At 41.7% G+C, this 12,262-nt stretch overlaps 1 protein-coding gene across 4 annotated transcripts in view; it reads left to right on the top strand.

The window, feature by feature from the left end:
• GRHL2 (grainyhead like transcription factor 2) overlaps positions 1-12,262 on the top strand; it is a 103,079-nt gene that overhangs the window by 76,834 nt on the left and 13,983 nt on the right. For 2 of the 4 annotated variants that reach the window (XM_073330419.1, XM_073330422.1), the window contains exons 10-13: positions 5,379-5,466; positions 5,555-5,694; positions 8,271-8,302; positions 10,106-10,200. In XM_073330419.1, coding sequence (XP_073186520.1) covers positions 5,379-5,466; positions 5,555-5,694; positions 8,271-8,302; positions 10,106-10,200 — 355 coding nt within the window. The remainder of the gene's footprint in view (positions 1-5,378; positions 5,467-5,554; positions 5,695-8,270; positions 8,303-10,105; positions 10,201-12,262) is intronic. The other 2 variants (XM_073330421.1, XM_073330420.1) reach the window with 2 other exon arrangements.

Here is a 12,262-nt window from a genome sequence, read left to right as displayed (position 1 = left end):
TTAAAATAGTTGAAGAAGCATTTGACTCAGGGTACTTTGTTCACAGTACAATACTATGCTTTCCATAGGCATCAACTCCGTGGGTGCTCTGGGGCTGGAGCAGCCATGGGAAAAAATAGTGGGTGCTCAGAACCCACCAGCTACCCGCCGATCAGCTGTTTGGTGGGTCCTGCCATTCAATTCCTCCTCCTCCCTCCACCACCGATAAGCTGTTCAGTGGGGGCAGGAAGAGGCGGAGCAAGGGCAGGGTGCACTTGTGGGAGGTGCGGGAGCAGGGGCAGGAAGAGGCAGAGTGAGGGTGGGGCCGTGGGGGAAGGACTCTGGGTGGAGCGGGGATGGAGTACCCCTGGGGAAAGCTGAAAGTCAGTGCCTGTGATGTTTTCTTCCAAAGTCAAGAGGCCTAACCCCATATTCCTTACACTGATTGCTGTTCCTATTCTTCCCCTGCTCTCTACTTTGACACCAGCGCTATGGGTGGAAATGGATTTCCCTTTGTACATTATTACAGTACATCAACCTTCAGTGCTAAGTAGAGGAAATGTGGTTTCTGTGGGCTTGATCCTGCAATGCACTGAACATTCTGGCCCTGGTCCAGCAAAGCACTTAGCCACATGCTTAACTTTGAACATGGGAGTATTGCCCAGTAGGTTACAATTTTAATTACTTTGCTGGATTGGGGCAGAGTGCTCAGCACCTTGCAGAATAGAACCTTTTATGAATTTCAGATTTTGGGGGACAGACATACATTTCAGATAATCTGAAATTCACATACAGGGATTTGCCTGTATTATTAATAACTAGGGGCCTACCAAGTCACGGTCCATTTTGTTAAATTTTACAGTCGGAGGATTTTTAAAATAATAAATTTCATGAGTTCAGCTGTTTAAATCTGAAATTTCACGGTGCTGTAATTGTCGGGGTCCTGACCCAAAAAGGAGTTGTGTGGGTGGGTGGGTGGGTGGGGGGTTTGCAAGGTTATTGTAGGGGGTATTTCGGTCCTGCGGCACTTACATCTACGCTGCTGCTGGCGGCGGTGCTGCCGCCAGAGCTGGGCAGCTGGAGGGCGGCGGCTGCTGGCCGGGAGCCCAGCTCTGAAGGCAGAGCCGCTGCCAGCAGCCGCACAGAAGTCAGGGTGGCCTGGGATGGTCTTGCCACCCTCACTTCTGCGCTGCTGCTGGTGGGGTGCTTCCTTCACAGCTGGGGGCTTGGCAAACAGCCACCACTCTCTGGATGCCTAGCTCTGAAGGCAGCGCAGAAGGAAGGGTGGCAATACCGCAACCCCCTAAAATAACCAACCATTCCCCTTCGGGTCGGGGCCCCCAGTTTGAGAAACGCTGGTCTCCCGCATGAAATCTGTATAGTATAGGGTAAAAGCCAGATTTCATGGCAGGAAACCAGATTTTACGATCCATGACACATTTTTCAAGCCACAAATTTGGTAGGGCCCTATCAATAAATAACAGAAGAAGTAATGAGCATGTTGCTGCCATACAAAACTATGTTACTGTGCTTGTCTGGGTGAATCCATTCAGAGAAAAAGGCCAACAGCATTAATGTTACTAAGAAATAAAGGTATATGGGCCAAAAGCTCCAAAATCACATATGGATCCAAACTTCCACCAAATGGAGGAGTTTTGGAACAGACGTTATGCTTCAGGACCATTTTTCCAAAGAAGGGAGGGAGCCATGGTGGAAATAATTCAGCCTATGTTGTTGCTTTTTGGAATTATGACTGTTCATCCAGCTAGCAGTAGAGGGAGAAAATAAATCTAGTAAGGGATGCACATTCATTTATATGATTTGTCTGGCTATAGCCTGGTTTTTAGCCCAACATTTCTGTGCTGAGGACTGTTTCCACTACAGGGAAGCATTCAGTTAATATTAAAGGTCTGGTTTATCACATATCAATATTAGAAGATTCAGCCACAGAAATCCACCATCAGGAACTGTATGCTCTGCTAAAACTCCAGCCTGGCTCATTGTCTCAGCATCTAAAGCAAAGACAAGCGGAACAGGTCTGATTCACCACTGCTTTGCACTTTGTTTCATCAATGCCACTTCTGCTAAGCGAGTGCAGAATGCTAACAAATCAGAATAGTAGTTAGTTTTTACATTCATTTTGCATGCATGTAAGTGACAATGCAAGGTGCAAAGCAATGGAGAATTGTACCCAATGATGTGCTGTTAAATAGCTGATTCATTTCAGTGGTAGGCAAAGTTACTCTAGTTGGCTCAATCCTGCAAGGTGCTAAGTTCCTAGGCCCTATCCAATGCTCACTGAAATCAATGGGAATCTTGCAATTTCTTTTTGTGAATGTTGGCTCAAACCTTACTGCGAAGTGTTGAGTGCCCTGAACTTCTAATGAAGTCAATGTATTTGTAAAGCACATTTGGCACCATCTAGATGAATGGCACCAAATCAATGCAAGCTATATAGAAGAGAGGCCTTTTCGGAAACTGTCTCCGTCCTTGAAAGTTTGGATGTCTTATCTTGACACCAGTAACATTTGGCTTAAAAGGCAAAGCCTTCCCAGGCTCTGACCTTTCAGAAAATATTAAAGGAAAGCACTACAATGTATGTTGCTTGTAGTGTGAGAAATATCAATTAGGACAATGGGGGGAAAACCACCTCTTTTACAAATAATTGGTTCAAATTTGACAAGGGGACAAAGTATATTGAGAAAATGTTTACATGCTGATTTAAAAGAGCCAGTGTTGAGTTTTAGCCTGCTGATGTAGTAAGGACAGAATTTGAAGGTGCACGGCCAGATTCCAATGAAATCACTGGTTACTCTGGATTTATACCTGTTATATCTGAGATCAGAATCTGCTGTGCCATTTTCAGTCGGATTGTAACATTACGGTGGAACTGAGCTATACATTTGTTTTAGCCCCCTACTTTATATTTTGAACATTTTCCCATCTTTGTTTAACCATTTGTCCATTCACTAATAGTACCAGTGGAACTGTGAGGAAGGAGCCATTTGAGTGCCAGTGAGCACTCTATGGCTCCTCCATAGGTCTTCCACTTGCAGTGAGTATGGAAAAATCTATTTCAACAGTCAACTGAGTGGAAAACATAGGGGCCATTTTGAGTCTATATAGGCGAATTGCTGTGCTCTCTGCTACCACTCATTTTCAGTGTGCTTACATGGCCAATTTTTAAAGGAAAGTGGTGCTGTTAAAGAAAGCGGGTCAACAGACAGACATGGTAAGAGCTATGAAGCTTTTCAGCAGCAGCATGGAGACTGTATTTCAGTTCGTTAATGCACCCGTTGTACTTGTGCAGCTTTGTGCTGTTAATGACAGCATAAAAAGAGGTTGCAATATTGAATCAATTACCTTCCAGAGCAAGTAAGCTAAATGCCAACTTCTCCTCTGCTCTTAGTTACAACTGTAAACACAGAGGAACTCTTATTGAATCCATTGGAATTGCTTTGAACTAGCTCAGAGCATGGGGCTTGTGTATGGCACTTGATAGCAGTAGCAGAGACGACACTCACAGAAAAATACCTTTTTCTCCTTTAATGAGAAAAACTGCATTGATGCACAAAGTACACGCCCCTTTCTCATTAAAGAGACAGAAGTCTTTTTAATACAATATCACCTATTGGCATGTTTGTAAAGGTAATGGGTAGCTCCGTCCAAGTCAAGGAGAGCTTTGTTGTTGTCAATTGGAGCTGGATCAGGACTTAAATCTGGGTCAGAGGTTCCATGATAAATGTTAATTTTCAGGGATAAATAACTTGATTTTTTTTCTTCTCAAAATGAACATTTTCCATTTTCACTTTCTGGGTTGGCTCTTGGTCCCATTGCAGTCATCAGAAGTGCCATTCATGGATCATGTCCAGGGTTCTAAGAAGGTTAATGGCATATTGGGCTGCATTAGTAGGAGCATTGCCAGCAGACTGAGGGAAGTGATCATTCCCCTCTATTCTGCCCTGGTGAGGCCACATGTGGAGTATTGCATCCAGTTTTGAGGCCCCCACTACAGAAAAGATGTGGACAAATTGGAGAGAGTCCAGTGGAGGCCAACAAAAATGATTAGGGGGCTGGGGCACATGATTTATGAGGAGAGGCTGAGGAAACTGGGCTTATTTAGTCTGCAGAAGAGAAGAGTGAGGGGGGATTTGATAGCAGCCTTCAACTACCTGAAGAGGGGTTACAAAGAGGATGGAGCTTGGCTGTTCTCAGTGGTGGCAGATGACAGAACAAGATGCAATGGTCTCAAATTGCAGTGGGGAAGGTCTAGGTTGGATATTAGGAAAAAATATTTCACTAGGAGGATGGTGACGCACTGGAATGGGTTACCTAGAGTGGTGGTGGAATCTCCATCCTTAGAAATTTTTAAGGCCTGGCTTGACAAAGCCCTGGCTGGGATGATTTAGTTGGGTTTGGTCCTGCTTTGAGCAGGGGGTTGGACTAGATGACCTCCTGAGGTCTCTTCCAACCCTAATCTTCTATGATTTTATGTTTCTCAGCCTCCAGAATCATTTCATTCTCTCTTACTTTCTTTTGTAGGCTGATGCATTTAATTCTGAATAAGTACATGTGAATTTTACTGGCTCCAAGTGAACATCTCCCACTTTGATTAAAATAAAAAAGAGAAACTTCTATTTTTACTGTGAAAAAACTGGGGTATTTAATATCGAATGACAACTGTCTTAGAGCATATGGATTTTTACTTTGCTTAACAATCTGTCTGTACTTCTATTTATACAATCAATCTGAATAGCTTCAAAGGAGATTTTGCTGCTTGTTATGTCAATAACAAGGTTTATTTTATAAACTCCTTAGGAATGTATTTATATAACAGCCCATTGACTGCAAAGGAGCTGTTAGGACCTATTAGGTCAACACTATGCATCTTCAAAGTCTGTGTGTACTTCTCCATGTCTTTAAAAGTCTAATCATATCTGTTTACGTGCTTGAAGGCTGTGGCCTGTACACTCCTATAGGGACTAGATTCGTTTTCCCCACCATTGCTAATAATAATAATACCTAACTCTTATATAGCACTTTTCATCAGTCCTTCTTAAAGCGCTTTACAAAGCTAGCAGCAGTAGAGCTGCTGTACTAATGCAAATCTAGGGGATCCTAAGGGAAAGCTCACTGTAGACAAGGTTTAAAGGAATGCCAGTCCTGCAGGGTTCTCAGTTTAGTGCATAATGGAATGAAGCATCTAGGCTCTGTGAAATGATGCCGAGTTGGCCATTGTATTGAGTTTTCACTTGCCTGGGTTTATTTCACATTAACTTGATTCTCTCTTTTTCTGTTTAAGCCTTTCTAACGCACCCATGACCACGGTGTCTGTGCATCACGTGCAGTAGTTTTATTAGCTGATCCCTGTCGGGTAATATCTGTATTTTTGGTCTCAGGGAGCAGAAAGGAAAATCCGTGATGAAGAGAGGAAGCAGAACAGGAAGAAAGGGAAAGGCCAACCATCACAAGCCTCATGCAATAACTGTGAGTAAGGAAAGGCCAGTCCAGATAGCTCTAAGTCATGCTCATTATGCCTTTTATCATAATAACACTGCTTTGTGATCCTTATTAGCAGCCGAAGGGAAATTGTCTGCTCTCCCTCTGCAAAAAAAGAGTGACATCACCTACTTCAAAACAATGACTGACCTGGATTCCCAGCCAGTTCTCTTCATACCAGATATTCACTTTGGAAACCTACAAAGGACAGGACAGGTAGGAAACAGCAATGAGAAGTACAGGTGTCTGATAGTTATCCAGCTACATATGCTGTAAGACATACTTCATAGACTCAAAGCAGGGGTTTGGTGACAGGGTTTTTTGGTTTTGTTTTTATTTTAATTTAATGTTGCTCTTGAGTAGCCCTGTGGTACAGGTACACCAGGGAGACCTCAGAAGAGAGGGGAAACATTGTTCATAGTTCTACAGGGGAAGGAAGGAGTTAATTTAATATTTCTAGATTTTTTGAAGGGAGCGAATAGGAACTTCAGAATAGGAAGTTGGCATGGGACTGAGAGAAATAATTGTTTCTTGTCTGTGCTGATTGACTTTAGAGAGACTAGGTGGGTAATATCTTTTATTGGACCAACTTCTTCTGGTGAAAGAGACAAGCTTTTGAGCTTACACAGAGCTCTTCTTCGGGTCTAGGAAAGGTACTCAAGTGTCCCAGCTAAATCCAAGGTGAAACAGATTGTTCAACATAAGTAGTTAACACATATTGTGAGAGACTTTAAGAGATAATGTGCCCCCTTGTGGTAGAAGAGACAACCACTCCCAGGATGATTTAAAACAATGACCAATATGATCAAACGTTAACTTCATGTCAGTCTGTCAGGTTTTTGCTGTCTTTAAAAGTAGTCACAAGGAACAAACTCCCCTAATGTCATTATATATGATGCCTGTCACCTTCACATCTGTATTTACTTAGAAGAGTCTTGCACACATATAGGTAGAGATAATGAAACTCTGGAGATCAAGGGTAATGCTCACAATCATTACTTCTATTGTTCACAAGCATGATTTACCTTCTTTAAAGACCTGTGAATTAAATACCACAGAGTCTTTGCTGGCTTGAGATGTTAGAGCCACTCCTTTAGCTCCTTGGGAGAGCTGCAAACCTGAATTCTAGCTCATCCTTTTTCCTAAACATAGCATATTCCTAAACATGAATATTTTAACTGTGTACTGCTTAGTGGATGGAGTGAAAGCTTAGTAATAGGGACTGCCAAATCTGTGTCTAGGTATGTGCACATCTCACTAGAAATGTAAAAGAAACGAAGACTAAAGTGACATTGAGTATGAGTTTATCATTAATTTTTAAAGCAGCCAGCATTGCAGAAGAGATTATGAAACGCACATAGACCTTAGGCATCATGATCACAGCTGCCACTAAAATTATTCACCAGGAATGGAAAGACTCCCACTTATATGTCAGCACTGGGTACCTCCTATTCTTGTGACTTTCAAATGTGAAAGTGTATTTGCGTCAAAATGTAAATAGAATTATTCCTTACTACATGGAATGTAAATAATTTTCCAAATTAAAATGGAATATATCATATTCTTTCTGACTGCATGCTCATAGATAATATTTATCCCTATTTGATACTGCTGTATACTAGGGTTTTCTGGGCATCCTAATGTTTTTATCCTTAGCTATTTTTTGTGTTTTGTATTTTACAAAACCTCCTATTTCTTGGTTCCAAAATGTTTTATTAGAACAATATTTTGGAGTTATATAACACCTTTCATCTGATGATCTTATACTACTTTACAGATATTAATGGATTTAGCCTCCCCACACTTCTCTGAGGTAGGGTCAGTATAATCCGCCCTATGGTACAGCCACAGGGGGTTAAAAATCCACTCCTGCAAGATGGCAAGTGCCCTCATCTCCCACTGAAAGTTTCAGTCGGAGTTGAGTGCAATCAGCACCTTGCACATTCAGACCATAGGAGACATGTCCAAGCTCAGTCAGGAAGTCTGTGGCAGAACCGAGACTAGAACAGCGGTTTTTAGTTCTGTGCTTTAGTTCCTAGTTTTCAATGTTAGTAGAAAAAGCGAGCATTCTTACCTACCAGTAAACATTCTTACCTATCTACTTACTTATCTGCTTTGCAGGGGGGTTGTGAGGACTATGATTGATCTAGTGTTTTATACAGCACCTGAAACATGGAGAATGCTATGAAAATACTGAGCATGATTTGTATCTCTGCTACAGACTGTCCAGGACCCTGGCTGGTTTAAAATGGTGCCACTGAATTCAAGCTGTGCTAATTTACAGGAGCTGAATATCTGGCCCTGTGTATAGGTGCATCATGCTAGAAACAGATGTGTACCACATATACTAATACTATTTGCATATCCATTAGTGCCTTTGATTTTTTTATCAGTTTTTATATTTTAATTAGCTTCCTTGACATCTATTTTATATATAAAGCTTGTGATAGCTGTGTTGTAAATCACATTGGGGTTATTTAGGCAAGTAGTAATCTGATTTTCAGGATTGTTATACTTTTCTAATGATTGAAAGAATGATGTAAACCGGACTGGAGAAGATTCTTGTCAAAATGCATTGAGGTACCTCCATTGTGGCATACACAATAGTAGTTGTTCTAATCCACATTTTCTTCAGGTCACAATTAAAACCATAGACAATTGTTTTATACAAGGGGGGGGGGGGAATTAACAGATGCAAAATTCATACTGTGTCTCCTCTCCTTTTTTGAGCTCTTCCATACAGCAGATATCCATGCTGTAGCAATAAACTTGTTCCTTTTCCACCCCTACAGGTTTGCTATAACATAGATGATGAGAGAGAAGGGTAAGATATTTATTGCTTTGCAATAAAGTTTTGCAGCCAGTAGTCCAAACCCTTGCGAATCAGGCACACAACCACAGAGTCAAATAAACGTGAACCTTTTTTTCCTTCCTGTTCTCTGTTCATAACTTGCGGAGTTGAGAAGGCAAAGTTTTTTTTATTTTGACTACTGTTTTCCTCCACGTGGGCTGGCTTCTTTTTATATCTGTTTATTTTTACAGTCCATAATAAAATAGTGCATTAAGCAGGAAGCGTCAACACACAGTCAATACAATGTATTGGATCATAACATAAAATAATAACTTTACATTTATATTAGTACCTTACACCTTAAGGAACCCCAAACCACTTTAAAATTTTTCCATGTAGCAATTGCTTATAGCCCCATTGAAAAGCAGGAAGCTCTTGGGTGGAACACAGAAGCTGCTTAACAGTGCAGAGCAACATGTGACACAGCTGTGTAGGGGAAGAAGTGGATCCATGTCCACTACAAACGCAGAAGGGTTTTAAGTCAGCTGGATCTAGTTAGGTCCGCATGTTGGGGCCAGCTCCCCTACTCTTGCAAACAAAACGGAATTTTTCATGGTACCAAGTGGCCCACTCTCAATTTTGACTTACCCTGAAGATTGTAGCTCCTCTATCATAGTGCCCCCTAGCAGCATGCAGAGGCATTAGCTCAGTGTGAACGTAGAGGAAGAATGCCCCCTACGGAACCGCCACAATCGCTTCCTGCAGCCCCTTTGGCTTCTCTGGTGGTCTCCCAACCAGGTACTGACTGTTTGAGCCTGTTTAAATATGGGGAGATCACAGTCAGAAGTTTAAAGGTTGCAGACTGCAATCACAACCCCTTTCCATTTTACAAGTTATGAATTCTCTGCATTAACTTCATGTTCCTCCTTCTTTTCTGTTTTCTTTACAAATGAGCATGGTGTTGCCTTTTAAACAAGTGTAAAGAACAGGAGTTTGGAATACTATTGAGCAAGGCTCAGCCATATACATTACAGGGTATTATTGGCCAAGAGAAGCAAAATCCTACATTCAAATTGATGGCATTTCTCTTTCTCTGTCTGTCTGTCTGTTTGGATATAGTGCTTCCAATAACACATTCAACAGATCAAAAAATTGGTGGATGGCAGCCATTAAAAGCTTCCAGCATAACAATACCCCAGTCTCATCTCTGCCTGTCTTCCCAACAGAGTTTCACATGTTGATGATTTATCTCCCAAACACAAGAAAAGGAATAAAATGCAGGGTGAGGGAGGGGAGATGGGGGGCATACAGAATCCCAGGTGGGGAGAATGGAGAAGCTGGTATGGGGAAGGGGGGAATGAAGGAGAACACAGAGACCTGGCATGGGAGTAAGGGGGGATGTGGTGCATAGAATCCCTGGAGAGGGAAATGAGGGGATAGTGAGGTACATACCCTGGCATGGTGGAAGGGGAGGGGTGTTTCAGAGCGTCCTTGAAATAGAGGAAGGTGGGAGAGTGACTGTATAGTGACATCAGCAGCTAGGTCTTTCTTTTTTCATGCTCCTTCCTCATATGTTTAAACAGATATTGGCCGTTGTAATTTGTATTTAATATTGGGAAACATTTACCTAGCATAGTCATTCTGGGCAATTCAAGAGGCTTGGATAGTTCAGAGAAGAATCAGGATCTAAATCCTTGCAATTCTTGCTCTACCATTCCTTGAGAAGCTAGTGGGAGTTTTGCTTGATTATGAAGTGAGATGTAAACTGTCACTGTTGTCTCCTCTCTTGTTGGGAGGACAGTATTATGACAAAATAGCTGTGTTCTTATTTTCTAGTAGCAGCATCCTGGTTAAAAGGATGTTCCGGCCTGTGGAGGAGGAGTTTGGCCCATTGCCTTTGAAACAAATGAAAGAAGAAGGACTGAAAAGAGGTAATAATTAATTACCAGGAAAATAAATTCACTGGGCTGCATTCTTCACTCATGCAGTCTAGGGTGAACCAGAAATTACTCAAATGAAAATCAGTGGAGTTACAATGGTATAAAAATAGAGTAAGTGACGGGAGAATCAGGCCCACTGTCACCACACCAACTGTTATACCAGGAGACGTCCTAGAACATGCTAAGTGTAATTAATAGGTACTAGTTTGCATGCCATCTTGAGAAGGGGTACACAAATGTGATTGTATAAAATATAAACTGTCCAGAACGTTTCCCAACCCTTGAAACAGACTTTGAGGTTCAAAAAAGTTCCCCTGACAAATCCTTCACTATTTATTTTTTATTTGTATTCGTCATGGCACTTTCTTGTTCTGGCTAGGACTGTGATACAAAGGACACAATACACTGGGTCAGATACAGAGATCCAAGCTCCTGCTGACTTTATTGGGAGATAGCCTGAGTAAAAACTTTGTAAGGATTAAGGATTTAGTCCAATAAGAGAGCTGCTTTCACGAGACTTTCAGTCAAATATTGCTGAAGACTCTAGAGGTTTGAATAGTTCAGATCAGTCAAACCTGCCAATGTGTTGAGATTGTGAGTGTGTGTGTGTCTATCCTTGACAATATTAAGACAACAAAACACAGAGTTGTGCTACACATCGGTGTCCTTTCACCTTTTCAGGAATGTCTCTCCATGTGCTTAGATCTGTGGTTTTTCTTTGTTGGCCGTGGTGGTGATGTACATGAATCTGTGAAGGGTATCATATGTACCAGGTGGATACTGTTGTCTGCTTAGAATTAATGAGCAGAAAGATTTTTAAAAATCAAAATGAAAATGTGAGATAAGCCCCAAGCAAAGACCCAGATCTGACCAAACTAAAGCCTTGGTCAGTTCAGATTTGGGGGTGTTGGCACCACCCATTCAAAGCAGAGGGGCTAGCTGCCAGGGCTGGGTGTGAAACCCTTTTCTTCCTATCCACTGGGCCTAACAAAGAATTCCCATCTAACAGCATGGTGAACTGACATGAGAGAGATACTTTCTTTGATTCCTTCAGTAGAGTGATTAATTTATAATATGGTTCAGGAAGATCACACAGGCATGCACATAGGAGCCATTGTTGTAAAGATCAAAGACACCTGTGTAATTCAGTTCTTGTTCTGTGATTTGTTGTTTTAACGTTATTCAGGATTCACAGCTATGTCAGGGTGAAGAATTCAAAACAAAAAACATTTTAATAGTGACAAAATTTGAACAAATTAAAGCCAGCAGCCTTCAGCTGCCCTATTTTCACTCTCTTTCATGCCGTGCTACCCAGAGGGTTTTTTTTTGCTGGTCCCAAGCCAGGCCTCTTCCAGCTTGCCTTCCTGTCCTGGCAGACTTTCTGCAACCTGTCTCAGATTTTCTACCCAGAAAAGTGCCTTGTCTTTCTAGCTTATGTGTCTCAACAAAATCACTATAAATTACTAGAAAATAGTTTGGGTTTGTAGGGTCATGTGAGCTGTTCACATGGAACACAAAACCCACCCTAAAGTATTGTCTACACTGAGAATTTGCACTGATGTAGCTGCACTGGTACAAACCCCAAGTGTAGACATGGAAATTCATGATAATACATACCAGTGGAATTCACCCCCTTCTTGAAGCTGGGGTCAGATCCACCAGCGCAAAGCATATCTTTACTTGTGTAAACCACTTCTCCCTCTTTTTTGTTACATAAATCACAACTTTCTCCATTGTCAATTATCCATAACCCACAACACAACACATTGCACTTATTTGTCACACCTTGGTTATTTATATCATACCTTGGTATGTTTGAAAGCTGAGAGGCATGAGGCTAAAAGTTTCAAAGTGTGTGCCCAAAGTTAGGCTTCCAAATTCCTTTTTTAATTCTTATGTGGCATCTCCATTACTGGAGGTTTGCCACCATGTTAGCCCATTCTCTACAGCCCTCTGCTAATCTCTTTGTGGATGATCAGTCCTTTTGATCCACACAGGGTACCACATCATCCATCCAAGATCTTCTTTGCCTGCCTCATGTTCTCCTGCCATC

This window comes from Lepidochelys kempii, chromosome 2, assembly GCF_965140265.1.
Source record: "Lepidochelys kempii isolate rLepKem1 chromosome 2, rLepKem1.hap2, whole genome shotgun sequence".
Taxonomy (NCBI): Eukaryota; Metazoa; Chordata; order Testudines; family Cheloniidae; genus Lepidochelys; species Lepidochelys kempii.
Note: the sequence above shows the minus strand (reverse complement) of the source record. Positions and strands in the feature narration are given on the sequence as shown.